General features: G+C 35.8%; 1 protein-coding gene across 1 annotated transcript in view; it reads right to left on the reverse strand.

Annotated features, from left to right (window-relative positions):
- The window catches only part of LOC133551028 (nectin-2-like), a 499,757-nt gene that overhangs the window by 275,602 nt on the left and 200,643 nt on the right, over positions 1-23,512 (reverse strand). The window contains exon 3 of the mRNA XM_061897289.1: positions 9,481-9,724. Within this exon, the coding sequence (XP_061753273.1) occupies positions 9,481-9,724 (244 nt within the window). The remainder of the gene's footprint in view (positions 1-9,480; positions 9,725-23,512) is intronic.

Below are 23,512 nucleotides of genomic sequence, written 5' to 3' on the forward strand. Positions count from 1 at the left end.
AACAGTGGTAATAAAAGATGCAACCTATGCTTAAAAGAGAAACTGTTTATTATATATCATCCAGATCTATCATCCCTCAACAAGCGCAGTGAAATCATTTCAACATGCCGCCACAGACGGAAACACCTCCTAGGTAACACATGAGCCAATCACCACACCCTACGCCTGCTTGTACCCACCCACTCTGTGCCCTATATAAACCATTGTATGTGAATGCTTCCATTAAAATCTCCTGATGATTGAGGGAACCCCTCATGAAACAGTTCTGTAGAGATGAAGTAGTCTTGTGATTTTTTTCCCACACCTACATATATACATATATATATACATATATATATATATATATACATATATATACATATATATATATACATATATATACATATACATATATATACATATATACACATATATATATATATATATATATATATATGTATATATATATGTGTATATATGTATATATATATTTGTGTGTGCGTACGTGTGTGTGCGCGCGCGCGTTTTGTCTGCATTTGGCCCATCACCCTTGATCACCCCCTGGGAAAGGAGGGGAGCAACAAGCAGCAGCGGTGGCCGCGCCCGGAAAACCATTTTTGGTGATTTAACCCCCAATTCCAACCCTTGATGCCGAGTGCCAAGCAGGAAGGTAATGGCTCCCATTTTTATATCTTTGGCATGACTCGGCCGGGGTTTGAACTCACAACCCAGCGATCTCAGAGCGGATATTAACAACACGCACAAGAACAAACACGTGTGCGTGTGTTTTTTACGTGGGATCTCATCGGAGGCGTGCCTAACAATGTGGCCAATAAATCGCTCACTGTCCAAAGCAATTCTTTTTATCGCAGAGCAATACTCCATAATAAGATTGGCCGGCCGTGCCGCAGCATCCAATAAGCGCTAATCGGATTGTTTTCTGGGATTATCTATTCATGCTTAAATAAGACAAGATATGATGGCTGACGTTTTGCTATTCAATAAGACGGAACACAATTGGCTGGTGGCGGATCTCGGGCTGTCTCCTATTTAGAAAGATTTGTCATCCAATAGAGTTAAAATGTGACTGTGCATGTGCGCGCGCGCGCGCGCACACACACACACACACACACACACACACACACACACACACACACACACATTGTTGGCGGCAGCGTCAAGGTTCATCAAGGTTCTGCTGCCTTCCAGACAGGCATCAAGGCTTCAATTTTTAAAACTTCTTTTAATGCAAATGCGCAAATTGAAAAATGCTTACCGCCCAAAAAAAGGGAAATAAAGAATGAGTGTGTATTGCTGCTACATTCTGTACATCCCAGCATACTGCAGGAACCCAGCAGGTTGGATTAAGGTATGTCTTACTAATGGGTAAAGGGAGCATGCAGCTTGCTGATTGGACAATGGGATTTTATTCCCCTTGAAACTCGCCAGTCAAACGTAAACAACAATATTTTCAAAGTAGGAGGAGGAGAAGAAGGAGAATGAGTAGGTTGGGGAAAGATGGAGCGGAAGAAGGCAAAGGAGGAGAAGGAAAGAGGAGACACGGGAGGGGAAAAGGGAGAAGAGTGAGAAAGAGCAGAAGATGAAGGAGGAGGAGGTGAAGAGTGAAAAAGAATAAGCACAAGAAAAAAAAGAACGAGAAAGAAGAACAGGTGAATAAGAAGAACAAGAAGAAAATAGAAAAACAATAAGAACATGAAAAAGAAGAACAAGAAAAAAACAAGAACATGAAATTAAAGAAGAAAAAGAATGAGAGGAATATGAATAAGAACAAGTACTAAAAGATGAAAAAAAAGAAAAATAAGCACAAGAACATTAAGAAGGAAAAACAAAAAGAAGAAAAACAAGAACAAGATTCAGAAAAAGAAAAAGAAGAACAAGAAGAACAAAAAAAGAAAAACAGGAACAAGAACACAAACAAGAGGAAGAAGAAGAGAAAAGGTAGAAGAACAAGAGCAAGAAGATGAAGAATATGAAGAGGAAGAAGAAGAACAATTATAGGAAGAAGAGGAAGCAGAAATGATCAAGTATGACACATAGAATGGACCTGCTATCCCCGTTTAAATAAGAAAATCTTATTTCAGTAGGCCTTTAAACGGGGATAGCAGGTCCATTCTATGTGTCATACTTGATCATTTTGCGATATTGCCATATTTTTGCTGAAAGGATTAAGTAGAGAACATAGACGATAAAGTTCGCAACGTTTGGTCGCTAATAAAAAAGCCTTGCCTGTACCGGAAGTAGCAGACGATGTGCGCGTGATGTCCCGGGTTGTGGAGCTCCTCACATCCTCACATTGTTTACAATCATGGCCACCAGCAGCGAGAGCGATTCGGACCGAGAAAGCGACAATTTCCCCATTAATTTGAGCGAGGATGATAGACTCCCTTTTTAGACCAGTTGATCTGCCGTTTCTTTTCTTTTTCTTCTATGTCCCACTCTCCCGTGTGGAGGGGGTCCGGTCCGATCCGGTGGCCATGTACTGCTCGCCTGTGTATCGGCTGGGGACATCTCTGCGCTGCTGGTCCGCCTACGCTTGGGATGGTTTCCTGCTGGCTCCGCTGTGAACGGGACTCTCGCTGCTGTGTCTTGGATCCTCTTTGGACTGGACTCTCGCGACTGTGTTGTATCCATTGTGGATTGAACTTTCACAGTATCATGTTAGACCCGCTCGACATCCATTGCTTTCCTCATCTCTAAGGTTCTCATAGTCATCATTGTCACTGACGTCCCACTGGGTCATCATTGTCACCAATGTCCCACTGGGTGTGAGTTTTCCTTGTCCTTATGTGGGCCTACCGAGGATGTCGTGGTGGTTTGTGCAGCCCTTTGAGACACTAGTGATTTAGGGCTATATAAGTAAACATTGATTGATTGATTGATTGATTTGTGGATGTTTTTCTTTTTATTATTGTTCTTCTTCCTCTTCTTCTTTTCTGCTTCCTCTTCTTCCTATAATTGATCTTCTGCTTCCTCTTCATGTTCTTCATCTTATTGCTCTTGTTCTTCTACCTCTGCTCCTCTTCTTCCTCTTGTTCGTGTTCTTCTTTTCTTGTGCTTGTTATTCCTCTTGTTCCTGTTTTTCTTTTGTTTGTTCTTCTTGTTCTTCTTTTTCTTGTTCTTCGTCTTGTTTATAATAACATCTAAATTGCTCCCACTGGCGGCCCCCTTTTTTCCCCCTAGTGCTTCACTCTAACTTTCCTCATCCACGAATCTTTCATCCTCACTCTAATGGGGAAATCGTCGCTTTCTCGGTCCGAATCGCTCTTGCTGCTGGTGGCCATGATTATAAACAATGTGAGGATCTCTCACAGCTGTGACGTCACGCGCACAGCTGTGACGTCACGCGCACAGGCTAGCTTTTTATTAGCGACCAAAAGTTGCGAACTTTATCGTCGATGTTCTCTACTAAATCCTTTCAGCAAAAGAATGGCAATATCGCGAAATGATCAAGTATGTCACATAGAATGGAACTGCTATCCCCGTTTAAATAAGAAAATCTCATTTTAGTAGGCCTTTAATGTTGGAATGTTTCGAAAAATGTGGAAATAGAGATTTAAGAAGCAGTAAGAATTCCTAAAATTAAAGGGGAATTTTTCAGTAAAAATAAGGAATTATGGGGAAAATTATGAATATTCTGGAGGTGGAAAATTGTTTAAAAAATGTTTTTGCGAGCGTCGTGTTGTGACACAAGCACACGTGTGACAAGTGCGAGGAGTGGGGTCCAAAGTTCGGCCTCTCGAAAAGTCCCTCAAGGCCGCCACTGCGGCTCTTTATCCTACCGGAGCAGACGACACACTTGCGCAGGAATTCTCCTTGGCGTAGCAGCGCTCGACTGCTTCGCAACGCCGGGCCCCCGTAAACGGGCGTGCACGTGGGAGGATGAAAAACACCAGCTGTCTCCGATTACAGACAGCGTGCGTCCCATCCCCCCCTCCGCCAACGGCGTCTCAAACATCCTCTGTTTTTTTTTTAAGACGACGCCTCTCCAGATGTTGCGTGCTCTGAGGTGGGCCGCTAACAGCCCCAGTGGTGCGTTCAAGCTCGCGCTGACAGGTGCACCTTAACAGGTTCGCACCAGAATTGCGCAATAGGGACAACAGAGGGATACGTGATAATTATTTGGTCGACGAAAGAGCTTTCAATAGTATCGTTGTTGCATCTTGATGACTAGAGATGTCCGATAATGGCTTTTTTTGCCGATATCCGATATTGTCCAACTCTTGATCACCGATACCGATATATATACAGTTGTGAAATCAACACGTTATTATGCCTAATTTTGTTGTGATGCCCCGCTGGATGCATTAAACAATGTAACAAGGTTTTCCAAAATAAATCAACTCAAGTTACGGGAAAAAAAAGAAATGCCAACATGGCACTGTTTCTTACAAGTAACATTATCACTGGAGGATAAGGAACACCATAACATGCTACACTACACACAGTTAGCGAGGGGTGTCAAACTCATTTTATTGAAAGCCATGTTAAAATCATGGTGGCCCCTCAAAGGGCCGCGTCCAATAGTGAATATATATATGTATATATATGGATAAAATATAATAAACAGTTTATCTTTTAAGCATAGATGCAACCTATGCTTAAAAGATAAACTGTTTATTATACATCATCCAGACCTGTCATCCCTCAACAAGCGCAGCGAAATCCTTTCAACATGCCGCCACAGACGGAAACACCTCCTAGGTAACACATGAGCCAATCACCACACCCTACGCCTGCCTGTACCCACCCACTCTGTGCCCTGTACAAACCATTGTATGTAATTGCTTCCTTTAAAATCTCCTGATGATTGAGGGAACCCCTCATGAAACAGTTCTGTAGAGATGAAGTAGTCTTGTGATTTTTTTCCCACACCTACATATATACACATATATATATATATATATATATATACATATATATACATATATATATACATATATATATATACATATACAGTCTTGTGATTTTTCCCACACCTACATATTGCGCTCTACCACGGTATCAAGCACCATTCTATAGATAATCCAATCAAGATATATATATATATATATATATATATATATATACATATATATATATATATATATATATATATATATATATATATATATATATATATATATATATATATATATATATATATATATATATATATATATATATATATGGATATATATATATACACATACATACATATATACACACATACATACATATATATATATATATATATATATATATATAGTGGGGCTAAAAAAGTATTTAGTCAGCCACCGATTGTGCAAGTTCTCCCACTTAAAATGATGACAGAGGTCTGTAATTTTCATCATAGGTACACTTCAACTGTGAGAGACAGAATGTGGAAAAAAATCCAGGAATTCACATTGTAGGAATTTTAAAGAATTTATTTGTAAATTATGGTGGAAAATAAGTATTTGGTCAACCAGTCAAAGCTCTCACTGATGAAAGGAGGTTTTGGCTCAAAATCTCACGATACATGGCCCCATTCATTCTTTCCTTAACACGGATCAATCGTCCTGTCCCCTTAGCAGAAAAACAGCCCCAAAGCATGATGTTTCCACCCCCATGCTTCACAGTAGGTATGGTGTTCTTGGGATGCAACTCAGTATTCTTCTTTCTCCAAACACAACAAGTTCTATTTTGGTTTCATCTGACCACATGACATTCTCCCAATCCTCTGCTGTATCATCCATGTATCCATTTTGGTATAAACTCAACTCGTTGTGTTTGGAGGAAGAAGAATACTGAGTTGCATCCCAAGAACACCAAACCTACTGTGAAGCATGGGGGTGGAAACATCATGCTTTGGGGCTGTTTTTCTGCTAAGGGGACAGGACGATTGATCCGTGTTAAGGAAAGAATGAATGGGGCCATGTATCGTGAGATTTTGAGCCAAAACCTCCTTCCATCAGTGAGAGCTTTGAATGGTTGACCAAATATTTATTTTCCACCATAATTTACAAATAAATTCTTTAAAATTCCTACAATTTCAAATTCCTGGATTTTTTTTTCACATTCTGTCTCTCACAGTTGAAGTATACCTATGATGAAAATTACAGACCTCTGTCATCATTTTAAGCGGGAGAACTTGCACAATCGGTGGCTGACTAAATACTTTTTTGCCCCACTATACATACATACATGCATACAGTACATGTTATACATATACATATATATATATATATATACACACATACATACTTACAGTACATGTTGATTCATTAACCTTTTGTTATGATTTGTTTATACATATACAGTACATAAACCCCTTTTACTGTCTTCTAAGTGTGGATTATTTTACTAAAATACAGACTTTTGTCCAGGCTGGAACCAAATATTGTTTCTTATGGAGAACCCTGCGTCACGAAACAAAGTTTTTGGTTAACAAACCACGTAAATCCATTCCATCTCAATAAAAAGAGACATTTCAACAGCCCTAATCTGCTTTAAAAAATTAATTACACTCTTTTGATGAATTCATAGTGACCTTTATATAATTTTTTTTTTTTTTGTCACCGCTCCATCATTAAAATGTGCAAAAATGTGACGGCGGGTTGGTAGTCTGGAACCAATAATTTTTTCTTATTGAGAACTTTGCTTCACGAAACAAACTTTTTGATTAACAAACCATGTAAATCCACTTTATCTCAATAAAAAGAGACATTTCAACAGTCATGTCTTTATGATCATGTCTGTTTAGTTATGTTCTGTTTTGTTTTTGACTCCATTACTTCCTGTTTTTGTTTGTTTTGTCACCATGACTACCAATTAATTTTGACCTGTCTCATCACGCCCCTGGTTCATTTGGACTCATGCACCTGTGAATCACCACAGCATTTAAGCCTGTAGTTGCCAGGCAGTCACCTTCTACTCACCCTCGAAACACCCTTGTTATCCATGCCGATGATCCATGTTCCTTTCTCGTTCCAAGCACGTTTTTCGTTATTCATGCCATAGTGAAAGTTTTTGTTTTATGTCCATAGTTTTGCCTTAGTGCAAGTTCTCACAGCCAAGTTTTGAACCTTTGCTGAGAGCGCCTATTGTTTGTTACTGTTTATAATACAATTAAAATATGTCATTACCCTCACGTCGTGTCCGGTCCAATCGCTTTGCACCACGGGAAAACAAACCACACTATAGTCCAAGCCATGACACTAATCTGCTTTAAAAATTAATTACCATATTTCCTTGAATTGCCGCCGGGTATATAGTATGCGCCTGGCTAGAATTACTGCCGGGTCAAACTCGTTTCGCAAAATAATTAGCGCATGCTTAGCATTACCGCCGGCTCGGGATTAACGCGTTCAAACACGTTTCGCTAAATATTATTTTTATTAGCGCATGTCCAGAATTTCCGCCGGGTCCAACTCGTTTCGCCAAATAAGTAGCATATCCCTAGAATTTCCGCCGGGTCAAACTCGTCACGTCACGAGTGACACTTCCCCTGTCATCATTTTCAAAATGGAAGAGGCTGATTTCAATAATTTGAAATCACATAAAAGGAAGAAGATTAAGAGCTATTCAGTAGGATTTACGGTCCAAGCTATTGAATATGCTAAAAAGAACAGTAAGCAGCTATTTTGTATTAATATACCGTAGCTGCGTGTGTCAAATATGAGTCATTAAATGACTCCCGCCTCCTGGTGGTAGAGGGCGCTAGTGATCTTTCTTACGACCACTCGACTGCAGAAGAAGTGACAACAAGCAGCAAGAGTTAGCAGCGATCGTATATATTTACCTCTCGCATGCACTTTTAACATGGAGGTTTACATATCTAAAATAAAACCGTTTTCTAAACTGGACTTTCAGTCGAAGCAGGAGGTAATAAAGGAAGATCTCCGCCGAGACAGAGAGACTTTTAAAACTGAAGAAAGATAAGGAAGACTTCTTTAAACAAGTTATCGATGCTTTTGATCAGAAGGAGCTGCGCATGGACTTCATTTAGAAGTAAAGGTAAGACCATAATAACGTTGTTTTTTTTTATTAAATGTGCTTTTCGTGATGGTATCCTTACATCACACTCAAATTTATAAGCGCAGGCCTAAATTTACCGCATGCCTTTGGTAAGCGCCGGAGTGAGAAGAGGTTTTAAAATAATTAGCGCATGCTTGTTTATTTTTTCCTCTCGCTTGCACTTTTAACATGGAGGATTACATATCGAAAATAAAACAGTTTTCAAACTGGACTTTCAATCGAAGCAGGAGGTAATAAAGGAAGATCTCCGCCGAGACAGAGAGACTTTTAAAACCGAAGAAAGATAAGGAAGACTTCTTTAAACAAGTTATCGATGCTTTTGATCAGAAGGAGCTGCGCATGGACTTCATTTATAAGTAAAGGTAAGAACATAACGTTTTTTTTTGTTTATTAAATGTGCTTTTCATGATGGTATCCTTACATCACACTCAAATTTATAAGCGCAGGCCTAAATTTACCGCATGCCTTTGGTAAGCGCCGGAGTGAGAAGAGGTTTTAAAATAATTAGCGCATGCTTGTTTATTTTTTCCTCTCGCTTGCACTTTTAACATGGAGGATTACATATCGAAAATAAAACAGTTTTCAAACTGGACTTTCAATCGAAGCAGGAGGTAATAAAGGAAGATCTCCGCCGAGACAGAGAGACTTTTAAAACCGAAGAAAGATAAGGAAGACTTCTTTAAACAAGTTATCGATGCTTTTGATCAGAAGGAGCTGCGCATGGACTTCATTTATAAGTAAAGGTAAGAACATAACGTTTTTTTTTGTTTATTAAATGTGCTTTTCATGATGGTATCCTTACATCACACTCAAATTTATAAGCGCAGGCCTAAATTTACCGCATGCCTTTGGTAAGCGCCGTAGTGAGAAATATGTGCACTCTTTTTTAATTATTTTTTTGTCACCGCTCCATCATTAAAATGTGCAAAAAATGTGACGGCGGGGTCGGTCGTCTTGTTCAATAACAACATCATTGTGTTGCAAAGCTTGTCTGTCTATATGTGTTGGCCCTGCGATGAGGTGGCGACTTGTCCAGGGTGTAGCCCGCCTTCCGCCCGAATGCAGCTCCCGTCACCCCAGAAGAGACAAGCAGTAGTAAATGGATGGACGGATGCGTTGCAAAGCTAAGTTCGTTGAAAGGCTAATGGAAGACTTGAAGAATGCGCTGTCGTGTCTGAAAGTCATCCTTGCTCGGCATCGGACCGGCGCCTGAATCCTCTGAGGGAATCATCTGCAAATTGCTTCGTCTCGGGCTTTGGGCCCAATGGGGCGCTCTTCAGCTGAGAGCGGTGATAAGGAGACGGCACGGGAGGCGCCCGTCAAGGCTGATGAAGCGCAACAGCTCTTCAGAACCTGTTTGAATCACGTCTGCTCAAATATTACTCCGCCCCGTTTTTTTCTAGTCCTGAGCCGTGCCTGGACCGCACAGGAGCGCCCAAAAAAACCCCCACATTCTTCTAGCCAAGCCGCGGTTGTTTTACTCACCGAGCATGACGAGGGTGCTGGTGCCCTGCTCGTTCCCGGACGGGTAGGTGGCGTACTCGCAGGTGTAGCGGCCCGCATCGGACATCCGCAGGTCGGAAATCCTGATGGACGGGTTCTCCAGGTTGTTGTGCAGAAAGACCACGCGGTCTTTGAAGGACGGGTTGGGGAAACTCTGCCCATATTCCGGATGGTAGACGGCGATGTTGTCCCGCTGGCCGTCAATGGGCTCCCAGATCCACGACACCTGACCACACGACATGAACGACCATTGTTAGTCCCTCTCGTCGCCAACCATTTTGGATTCCGGCATTCTGGCGACTAAACCATCACAACATGAAAAAATCAATGGCTCACTTGGACTGTAACATTTTAGTCAAGTAGGCCATACTTGCCAACCTTGAGACCTCCGAATTCGGGAGATGGTTTGGCAGGGGTGTACATTGTAGCGTCCCGGAAGTGCTGCAAAGGATTCTTGAATTGATTTAAACAAGTTAAAAAACTTATTCGGGTGTTACCATTTAGTGCTACTGTATGTACTGTGCAATCTACTAATGAAAGTTTCAATCAAACTATCAATTCTGGTAGCGGGGGTGTATATTGTAGCGTCCCGGAAGTGCTGCAAGGGGTTCTTGAATTGATTTAAATGGACCCCGACTTAAACAAGTTGAAAAACTTATCCGGGTGCTACCATTTAGTGGTACTGTATGTACTGTGCAATCTACTAATGAAAGTTTCAATCAAACTATCAATTCTGGTAGCGGAGATGTATATTGTAGCGTCCCGGAAGTGCTGCAAGGGGTTCTTGAATTGATTTAAGTAGACTTAAACAAGTTGAAAAACTTATCTGGGTGCTACCATTTAGTGGTACTGTATGTACTGTGCAATCTAATAATGAAAGTTTCAATCAAACTATCAATTCTGGTAGCGGGGTGTATATTGTAGCGTCCCGGAAGTGCTGCAAGGGTTCTTGAATTGATTTAAGTGGACCCCGACTTAAACAAGTTGAAAAACTTATTTGGGTGTTATCATTTAGTGGTACTGTATGTACTGTGCAATCTACTGATAAAAATGTCAATCAATCTACAAACCCTGTTTCCATATGAGTTGGGAAATTGTGTTAGATGTAAATATAAACGGAATACAATGATTTGCAAATCATTTTCAACTCATATTCAATTGAATATGCTACAAAGACAAGATGTCATTCATATATCATATATCAGTCATTGTAACAATCTAAGTCTTAGACTAGATCTGACCAATTCAAGTCTAAGAATAGGTCTTATAAATCAAAATCTAAGACTAGAGCTGACTAATCCGAGTCTAAAAGTAGATTTGACCAATCCAAGTCTAAGACTAGATCGAACCAATTCCAGTCTCAGACTAGATCGGAACCAATCCAAGTCTAAGACTAGATCGGACCAATGCATGTCAAAGACTAGATCTGACTAATCTAAGACTAGATCTGACCAATCCAAGTCTAAAACCAAATCGGACCAATCCAAGTCTAAGATTAGATTTGACCAATCCAAGTCTAAGACTAGATCGAACCAATTCAAGTCTCAGACTAGATTGGACCAATCCAAGTCTAAGACTAGATCGGAACAATCCAAGTCCAAGACGAGATCTGACCAATTTAAGATTAGATCTGACTAATCTAAATCTAAGACTAGATCGGACCAATTAAAGTCTCAGACTAGATCGGACCAATCCAAGTCTAAGACTAGATCGGACCAATCCAAGTCTAAGACTAGATTGAAACAATCTAAGTCTAAGACTAGAACGCACCATTCCAAGTCTCAGACTACATCGGACCAATCTATGTCTAAGACTAGATCGGACCAATCCAAGTCTTAGACTAGATTGGACCAATCCAAGTCTAAGACTAGATTGGAACAATCTAAGTCTAAGACGAGATGTGACCAGTCCAAGACTAGATCTGACAAATCCAAGTCTGAGACGAGATCTAACCAATTCAAGTCTAAGACTAGATTGGAACAATCTAAGTCTAAGACGAGATGTGACCAGTCCAAGACTAGATCTGAAAAATCCAAATCTGAGACGAGATCGAACCAATCCAAATCCAAGACTAGATTGGAACAATCTAAGTCTAAGACGAGATGTGACCAGTCCAAGACTAGATCTGACAAATCCAAGTCTGAGACGAGATCGAACCAATTCAAGTCTAAGACGAGATCAGACCAATCCAAGTCTAAGACTAGATCTGACCAATCCAAGTCTAAGACTAGATCGTCCCAATTTAAGTCTTAGACTAGATCGGACCAATCTAAGTCCAAGACTAGATTGAAACAATCCAAGTCTAAGACTAGATCGTAACAATTCAAGTCCCAGACTAGATCAGACCAATCCAAGTCTAAGACTAGATCGGACCAATCTAAGTCTAAGACTAAATTGGACCAATCCAAGTCTAAGATTAGATCGGAACAATCTAAGTCCAAGACTAGATCGGACCAATCCAGATCTAACAGTAGATCGGAAAAAATCCAAATCTAAGACTAAATTTGACCAATTAAAATCTAAGATTAGATCGGAACAATCTAAATCCAAGACTAGATCGGACCAATCCAAGTCTAAGACTAGATCGGATGAATCCAAATCTAAGACTAGAACTGACCAATCTTAGTATATGACTAGATCAGACCAATTCAAGTCTCAGACTATATCTGACCAATCCAAGTCTAAGACTAATCGGACCAATCTAAGACTAGATCTGACCAATCTAAGTATATGACTAGATCAAACAAATCCAAGTCTAAGACTAGATCGAAGTAGTCTCGAGCATCGACGCAGAAGCACAAAGCATCCGTGGGCTTTGCTTAGTTCCTTACCTCCCAATTAATGGAGCACTTTTTCTCCCTTTGGATGAAGTCTCAAAGCTGACACTTTTTTTTGAAAGGTAGAAGCACGTCTGCCAAAAAATACAAAGGCAAATTTCTTGGAAATCAATTTTGGAAGGAAACACAAAGTTGTTGGGGTAACCTGAAATCTTTCATAACATCTATTTTATCAGACAGCTTCGCCAATCATTTGAAATTCTGCTTTTGTTAAGGTTGTCAAGTGGAGTCGATTCATTTTTTAAAACAGATGATTTTCCGGTTATAGAGCCGCACCCGCCAACTTCTACAAAAAAATTAATATTTTCACAACTTTTAGCCGGACTGGACTATAAGGTATAAACCATTTTGTAAATGTTTATTTACATACTTTAATTGTTTCCAAACGGTGCCTGTGACAAGGCAGTAAAACGGCTGATCAGACAAAACAGAAGTCATCGTCATGGATCCATGAGCTGCGGAAGTTAGCGCTCCAATCAGCAAAACAGCCGGTGATGTTTTGCTGAATTTGGTGAAACGTTATTGCTAGCAAAGCTGGTTTGATTACATTACGATGGCACCTACCAATACGCATGAAAACACGCCTACGGACATCACACATGGGACGGTTTAGCAAGTATGAATTGTTATAGTTACATTGTAAAACTTAAAAACCTTGCTTGGAGTGATGAATGAAGAATCCGTTCAAGGAGAAACGCTATGGAAAAATACACTAGAGCAGCTCAGCGGCCTAGTGGTAAGAGTGTCCGTCCTGAGACTGGGAGGTTGTGAGTTCAAACTCCGGCCGAGTAATACCAAAGACTACAAAAAAATGGAACCCATTGCCTCCCCGTTGGCACTCAGCATCAATGGTTGAAATTGGGGGTAAAATCACCAAAAATGATTCCCGAGAGTGGCTAGAGCTGCCGCTCACTGCTCCCCTCACCTCCCAGGGGGTGAACATGGGGATGGGTTAAATGCCGAGGACACATTTCACCACACCTAGCGTGTGTGTGTTTGTGACAATCATTGGGACTTTAACTTTGACTTTACTTCCGGTTCAAGGCACAAAACGCAGCACTTGCAGTGAGCTAACTCACCCAAAAGATGGCGCCGTAGCACAAACAATAACACAATTTAAGTCTCTATGTCGGTGTTATTGGGAACTATTTGTTGCATACAAAACTTTATGGCCGTTGGCGAAGAAGCTGTATTTAAATTAGGTGCACCTTTTTATAAGCCGCAGGGCTCAAAGCAGGGTAAAAAATGTTGTGTCTTATAGTCCGTAAAATACAGTAATTGCATTTTTAGGATTTGGGTTAATCATGACTAGATGAAAGGGTTTACTTGCTTCCGTAATTAAAATTTGGCCAAGAAAAGACCCCAATATTTGTACAGAAACGCAATTTCAGTTTCAGAATGTTACCTAGGAACGTTTTTAAATGTTGTAATTTATTGGCACAAAACTTGGTAACAGTTCTAAAGTTCTTTCAGGCGGTATTTCAGAGTGCCTGAGCACACCAGATGGCGTCGCCTCACTCATCTTCGCTCGGTCAAAATAAATTGCATGACTAATCTAAAAGAGTAAAAAAACCCAAAACTAGTGAAGTTGGCACGTTGTGTAAATGGTAAATAAAAAGAAAAAATATAACGAATGAAAACAATGCAAAGACAAGATATTTAATGTTCGAACTGAGGATTTAGTTTTTTTTGTGTGCAAATAATCATTAACTTAGCATTTAATGCAGCAACCCATTGCAAAAAAAAGTTGGCACAGTGGCATTTTTACCACTGTGTTACGTGGCCTTTCCTTTTAACAACACTCAGAAAAAGTTTGGGAACTGAGGAGACCAACTTTTGAAGCTTTTCAGGTAGAATTCTTTCCCATTCTTGCTTGATGTACAGCTTAAGTTGTTCAACAGTCCGGGGTCTCTGTTGTCGTACTTTAAGCTGGACTACAGGCAGGCCAGTCTAGTACCCGCACTCTTTTACTATGAAGTCACGTTGTTGTAACACGTGTCTTGGCATTGTCTTGCTGAAATAAGCAGGGGCGTCCATAATAACGTTCCTTGGATGGCAACAAATGTTGCTCCAAAACCTGTTTTTACTTTTCAGCATTAATAGTGCCTTCACAGATGTGAAAAATAGAAATATAGTCTAATATACAGCATTATTCAGATGTGAATAATATTAATCCAGTCTATAATACAACATTATTCACATGTGAATAATATAAATAGTCTATTATACAGCATTATTCACATGTGAATAATGTAAATAGTTTATTTTACAGCATTATTCGTATGTGAATAACAGAAATAGAGTCAATTAAACAGCATTATTCACATGTGAATAACATAAACAAAGTTTATTATACAGCATTATTCACGTGTGAATAATAGAAATACAGTCTATTATACAGCATTATTCACATGTGAATAATATAAATACAGTCTATTATACAGCATTATTCACATGTGAATAATATAAATGCAGTCTATTATAAAGCATTATTCACATGTGAATAATATAAATGCAGTCTATTATACAGCATTATTCACATGTGAATAATATAAATACAGTCTATTATAAAGCATTATTCACATGTGAATAATGTATATACAGTTTATTTTACAGCATTATTCACATGTGAATTGTATAAATACAGTTTATTATACAGCATTATTTACATGTGAATAATAGAAATGCAGTCTATTATACAGCATTATTCACATGTGAGAAATGCAAATAGTTTATTTTACAGCATTATTCGTATGTGAATAACATAAATACAGTCAATTATACAGCATTATTCACATGTGAATAACATAAACAAAGTCTATTATACAGCATTAGTCACATGTGAATAACAAAGTCTATTATACAGCATTAGTCACATGTGAATAATAGAAATACAGTCTATTATACAGCATTTTTCACATGGGAATAATGTAAATACTGTTTATTTTACAGCATTATTCACATGTGAATAATATAAATACAGTCTATTATACAGCATTTTTCACATGGGAATAATGTAAATACTGTTTATTTTACAGCATTATTCACATGTGAATAATATAAATACACTCTATTATACAGCATTATTCACATGTGAATAATATTAATCCAGTCTATTATACAGCATTATTCACATGTGAATAATATTAATCCAGTCTATTATACAGCATTATTCACATGTGAATAATATAAATACAGTCTATTATAAAGCATTATTCACATGTGAATAATGTAAATACTGTTTATTTTACAGCATTATTCATATGTGAATAATATAAATACCGTCTATTATACAGCATTATTCACATGTGAATAGTACAAATACAGTTTATTATACAGCATTATTCACATGTGAATAGTATAAATACAGTCTATTATACAGCATTATTCACATGTGAATAATATAAATACAGTCTATTATAAAGCATTATTCACATGTGAATAATGTAAATACTGTTTATTTTACAGCATTATTCATATGTGAATAATATAAATACAGTCTATTATACAGCATTATTCACATGTGAGTAATATATATACAGTCTATTATACAGCATTATTCACATGTGAGAAATGTAAATAGTTTATTTTACAGCATTATTCGTATGTGAATAACATAAATACCGTCAATTATACAGCATTATTCACATGTGAATAACATAAACAAAGTCTATTATACAGCATTAGTCACATGTGAATAACAAAGTCTATTATACAGCATTAGTCACATGTGAATAATAGAAATACAGTCTATTATACAGCATTATTCACGTGAATAATATAAATACAGTCTATTATACAGCATTTTTCACATGGGAATAATGTAAATACTGTTTATTTTACAGCATTATTCACATGTGAATAATATAAATACAGTCTATTATACAGCATTTTTCACATGGGAATAATGTAAATACTGTTTATTTTACAGCATTATTCACATGTGAATAATATAAATACACTCTATTATACAGCATTATTCACATGTGAATAATATTAATCCAGTCTATTATACAGCATTATTCACATGTGAATAATATTAATCCAGTCTATTATACAGCATTATTCACATGTGAATAATATAAATACAGTCTATTATAAAGCATTATTCACATGTGAATAATGTAAATACTGTTTATTTTACAGCATTATTCATATGTGAATAATATAAATACCGTCTATTATACAGCATTATTCACATGTGAATAGTACAAATACAATTTATTATACAGCATTATTCACATGTGAATAGTATAAATACAGTCTATTATACAGCATTATTCACATGTGAATAATATAAATACAGTCCATTATAAAGCATTATTCACATGTGAATAATGTAAATACTGTTTATTTTACAGCATTATTCATATGTGAATAATATAAATACAGTCTATTATACAGCATTATTCACATGTGAGTAATATATATACAGTCTATTATACAGCATTATTCACATGTGAGAAATGTAAATAGTTTATTTTACAGCATTATTCGTATGTGAATAACATAAATACCGTCAATTATACAGCATTATTCACATGTGAATAACATAAACAAAGTCTATTATACAGCATTAGTCACATGTGAACAATAGAAATACAGTCTATTATACAGCATTATTCACATGTGAATAATGTAAATACTGTTTATTTTACAGCATTATTCACATGTGAATAATATAAATACAGTCTATTATACAGCATTTTTCACATGGGAATAATGTAAATATTGTTTATTTTACAGCATTATTCACATGTGAATAATATAAATACAGTCTATTATACAGCATTATTCACATGTGAATAGTATAAATAAAGTCTATTATACAGCATTATTCACATGTGAATAATGTAAATAAAGTTTATTTTACAGCATTAGTCACATGTGAATTGTATAAATACACTCTATTATACAGCATTATTCACATGTGAATAATATAAATACAGTCTATTATAAAGCATTATTCACGTGTGAGTAATATATATACAGTCTATTATACAGCATTATTCACATGTGAGAAATGTAAATAGTTTATTTTACAGCATTATTCGTATGTGAATAACATAAATACCGTCAATTATACAGCATTATTCACATGTGAATAACATAAACAAAGTCTATTATACAGCATTAGTCACATGTGAACAATAGAAATACAGTCTATTATACAGCATTATTCACATGTGAATAATGTAAATACTGTTTATTTTACAGCATTATTCACATGTGAATAATATAAATACAGTGTATTATACAGCATTATTCACATGAGAATAATATAAATACAGTCTATTATACAGCATTATTCACGTGTGAGTAATATATATACAGTCTATTATACAGCATTATTCACATGTGAGAAATGTAAATAGTTTATTTTACAGCATTATTCGTATGTGAATAACATAAATACCGTCAATTATACAGCATTATTCACATGTGAATTGTATAAATACAGTCTATTATACAGCATTATTCACATGTGAATAATATAAATGCAGTCTATTATAAAGCATTATTCACATGTGAATAATATAAATGCAGTCTATTATACAGCATTATTCACATGTGAATAATATAAATACAGTCTATTATAAAGCATTATTCACATGTGAATAATGTAAATACAGTTTATTTTACAGCATTATTCACATGTGAATTGTATAAATACAGTTTATTATACAGCATTATTTACATGTGAATAATAGAAATGCAGTCTATTATACAGCATTATTCACATGTGAGAAATGCAAATAGTTTATTTTACAGCATTATTCGTATGTGAATAACATAAATACAGTCAATTATACAGCATTATTCACATGTGAATAACATAAACAAAGTCTATTATACAGCATTAGTCACATGTGAATAACAAAGTCTATTATACAGCATTAGTCACATGTGAATAATAGAAATACAGTCTATTATACAGCATTTTTCACATGGGAATAATGTAAATACTGTTTATTTTACAGCATTATTCACATGTGAATAATATAAATACAGTCTATTATACAGCATTTTTCACATGGGAATAATGTAAATACTGTTTATTTTACAGCATTATTCACATGTGAATAATATAAATACACTCTATTATACAGCATTATTCACATGTGAATAATATTAATCCAGTCTATTATACAGCATTATTCACATGTGAATAATATTAATCCAGTCTATTATACAGCATTATTCACATGTGAATAATATAAATACAGTCTATTATAAAGCATTATTCACATGTGAATAATGTAAATACTGTTTATTTTACAGCATTATTCATATGTGAATAATATAAATACCGTCTATTATACAGCATTATTCACATGTGAATAGTACAAATACAGTTTATTATACAGCATTATTCACATGTGAATAGTATAAATACAGTCTATTATACAGCATTATTCACATGTGAATAATATAAATACAGTCTATTATAAAGCATTATTCACATGTGAATAATGTAAATACTGTTTATTTTACAGCATTATTCATATGTGAATAATATAAATACAGTCTATTATACAGCATTATTCACATGTGAGTAATATATATACAGTCTATTATACAGCATTATTCACATGTGAGAAATGTAAATAGTTTATTCTACAGCATTATTCGTATGTGAATAACATAAATACCGTCAATTATACAGCATTATTCACATGTGAATAACATAAACAAAGTCTATTATACAGCATTAGTCACATGTGAATAACAAAGTCTATTATACAGCATTAGTCACATGTGAATAATAGAAATACAGTCTATTATACAGCATTATTCACGTGAATAATATAAATACAGTCTATTATACAGCATTTTTCACATGGGAATAATGTAAATACTGTTTATTTTACAGCATTATTCACATGTGAATAATATAAATACAGTCTATTATACAGCATTTTTCACATGGGAATAATGTAAATACTGTTTATTTTACAGCATTATTCACATGTGAATAATATAAATACACTCTATTATACAGCATTATTCACATGTGAATAATATTAATCCAGTCTATTATACAGCATTATTCACATGTGAATAATATTAATCCAGTCTATTATACAGCATTATTCACATGTGAATAATATAAATACAGTCTATTATAAAGCATTATTCACATGTGAATAATGTAAATACTGTTTATTTTACAGCATTATTCATATGTGAATAATATAAATACCGTCTATTATACAGCATTATTCACATGTGAATAGTACAAATACAATTTATTATACAGCATTATTCACATGTGAATAGTATAAATACAGTCTATTATACAGCATTATTCACATGTGAATAATATAAATACAGTCTATTATAAAGCATTATTCACATGTGAATAATGTAAATACTGTTTATTTTACAGCATTATTCATATGTGAATAATATAAATACAGTCTATTATACAGCATTATTCACATGTGAGTAATATATATACAGTCTATTATACAGCATTATTCACATGTGAGAAATGTAAATAGTTTATTTTACAGCATTATTCGTATGTGAATAACATAAATACCGTCAATTATACAGCATTATTCACATGTGAATAACATAAACAAAGTCTATTATACAGCATTAGTCACATGTGAACAATAGAAATACAGTCTATTATACAGCATTATTCACATGTGAATAATGTAAATACTGTTTATTTTACAGCATTATTCACATGTGAATAATATAAATACAGTCTATTATACAGCATTTTTTCACATGGGAATAATGTAAATATTGTTTATTTTACAGCATTATTCACATGTGAATAATATAAATACAGTCTATTATACAGCATTATTCACATGTGAATAGTATAAATAAAGTCTATTATACAGCATTATTCACATGTGAATAATGTAAATAAAGTTTATTTTACAGCATTAGTCACATGTGAATTGTATAAATACACTCTATTATACAGCATTATTCACATGTGAATAATATAAATACAGTCTATTATAAAGCATTATTCACGTGTGAGTAATATATATACAGTCTATTATACAGCATTATTCACATGTGAGAAATGTAAATAGTTTATTTTACAGCATTATTCGTATGTGAATAACATAAATACCGTCAATTATACAGCATTATTCACATGTGAATAACATAAACAAAGTCTATTATACAGCATTAGTCACATGTGAACAATAGAAATACAGTCTATTATACAGCATTATTCACATGTGAATAATGTAAATACTGTTTATTTTACAGCATTATTCACATGTGAATAATATAAATACAGTGTATTATACAGCATTATTCACATGAGAATAATATAAATACAGTCTATTATACAGCATTATTCACGTGTGAGTAATATATATACAGTCTATTATACAGCATTATTCACATGTGAGAAATGTAAATAGTTTATTTTACAGCATTATTCGTATGTGAATAACATAAATACCGTCAATTATACAGCATTATTCACATGTGAATAACATAAACAAAGTCTATTATACAGCATTAGTCACATGTGAACAATAGAAATACAGTCTATTATACAGCATTATTCACATGTGAATAATGTAAATACTGTTTATTTTACATTATTATTCACATGTGAATAATATAAATACAGTCTATTATACAGCATTTTTCACAATGGAATAATGTAAATATTGTTTATTTTACAGCATTATTCACATGTGAATAATATAAATACAGTCTATTATACAGCATTATTCACATGTGAATAGTATAAATACAGTTTATTATACAGCATTATTCACATGTGAATTACATAAATACAGTCTATTATACAGCATTATTCACATGTGAATTACATAAATACAGTCCATTATACAACATTATTCACATGTGATTAATATCAATACAGTCTATTGTACAGCATTATTCACATGTGAGTAACATAAATACAGTCTATTGTACAGCATTATTCACATATGAATGATATAAATACAGTCTATTATACAGCATTATTCACATGTGAATAATATAAATACAGTCTATTATACAGCATTATTCACATGTCAATAATGTAAATAGTTTATTTTACAGCATTATTCGTATGTGAATAACATAAATACAGTTTATTATACAGCATTATTCACATGTGAATAATGTAAATACTGTTTATTTTACAGCATTATTCACGTGTGAATAACATAAATACAATATATTATACAGCATTATTCACATGTGAATAATATAAATACAGTCTATTGTACAGCATTATTCACTTGAATAATATAAATACAGTCTATTATACAGCATTATTCACGTGAATAATATAAATACAGTCTATTACACAGCATTATTCACGTGAATAATATAAATACAGTCTATTATACAGCATTATTCACATGTGAATAATATAAATACAGTCTATTATACAGCATTATTCACATGTAAATAATAAAATACAGTTCATTATACAGCATTATTCACATGTGGATAATGTAAATACTGTTTATTTTACAGCATTATTCACATGTGAATAACATAAATACAATATATTATACAGCATTATTCACATGTGAATAATATAAATACAGTCCATAGTACAGCATTATTCACATGTTAATCATATAAATACAGTCTATTATACAGCATTATTCACGTGAATAATATAAATACAGTCTATTATACAGCATTATTCACATGTGAATAATGGTGTATAATCTCGCTTTAGTGACAAAATGTCAACGTCCAAAAAAAAAAGAAATCAGCGTGAAAGGCTTTCAATTATGAGTCCCCTTTTCTTAAGACGGCATTTTTCTGAACTTTCGGGACACGTCGGCAGCGGCAGGAAGCGCGAGCGCCGCTTGATCACATCGATTCCCTTCTCCGTCCGCAGTGAGCAGCACAGGTTCATCAATAGACGTTTTAGCAATTACCTGGGACTAAACGCTGCCACGCGGCGACGGGCGGGGAAAGGCCGCGACGCCAATTAGTCGACTGTAGGGAAGATGCCCATTTCAGCTTTTTTTTTTGGCGGACAAATTGAATATTGATCGCGAGTCACGCCATGATCAGAGTGAACACTGACAAGTGTTCATTTCTTTCCCGCCAGCTTGTTCGCCTCGTCTTCAACATCAGCGTGTCTTCGCCCGCGGATGTTCTCGTAGTCCGCCAACAAACACCCTGTTTGCCAAAAAAACAAGCATGCTGTGGAAAGATGATGAAAAAGGCGCAGAAATCCTGGCGCCTAAAAAAAAAATAATCACACCCTTTGCACTTGCGGCGACTCGGTTCAAGCGGACTCTGCTCGCGCGCGCGAATTCCTTATACGTTCGTTTGCGTGCCGACTCGTCAAATGGATTATTTCAAAGTTGTGATGTTGTCATACTTGCCAACCCTCCCGGATTTTCCGGGAGACTCCCGAAATTCAGCGCCTCTCCCGAAAACCTCCCGGAAGAAATTTTCTCCCGAAAATCTCCCGAAATTCAGCTGGAGCTGGAGGCCACGCCCCCTCCAGCTCAAACATGCACAGTTCGAAGCTTGAAAAGGAGGATTGCAGGCGGATCTGACGGCATTTAAAGTCATTTTTAAAAACGACTGCTAATCCTCCTCCTTTTCGACCGGACCACTGCAAAAGTTCATTAAGAGGGGCGGACTCACCGGCTCTCAGCCATGTTTCCGTCACACAGAGGAAGTCAAGTCCGCGGGAAGTAAAGAAATCATTCAGGATGTTTGTTTGTCAAAGATCTTGCGTTCACAAGACCAAACCTGGCGGGGGCCAGCACGTCCAAGGGAGCCGCTAATCCAGGTGGCGGGGGGGAGGAGCCACGAGGCGGGAAAGGAAAACAGGAATCCAGCCAGGTGAGAAAGCTGACTGGGACGTCGAAAAACCAACGTCGAAGTTGATCATATCAGTGGGAAAGGGGCAAAGATCCAACAGTGTTAGGCGGTCATACTCAAGCAGTGAGCTGACAGAGACGAAAATAGACGCAAACAACACAAAAACGAACAGAGCTGACAGCGAGAGACGCCGGGGCAAAGCACATACTGGCGGCATCTTCTGGAAACTCAAAAGTGACGTTACTCAAATAGTAAAAAGTAAGTGTTGTTTTTTTTTTTTTTAGTAACCAGCAAGCACAGTACAGTTAGTAGAACAACTGTGTTTTTATTATTGTGTATTTGATAGGTGCCTTCTGAAATTCAACTATTTTCTT

This window comes from Nerophis ophidion, linkage group LG04 (genome assembly GCF_033978795.1).
Source record: "Nerophis ophidion isolate RoL-2023_Sa linkage group LG04, RoL_Noph_v1.0, whole genome shotgun sequence".
Taxonomy (NCBI): domain Eukaryota; kingdom Metazoa; phylum Chordata; class Actinopteri; order Syngnathiformes; family Syngnathidae; genus Nerophis; species Nerophis ophidion.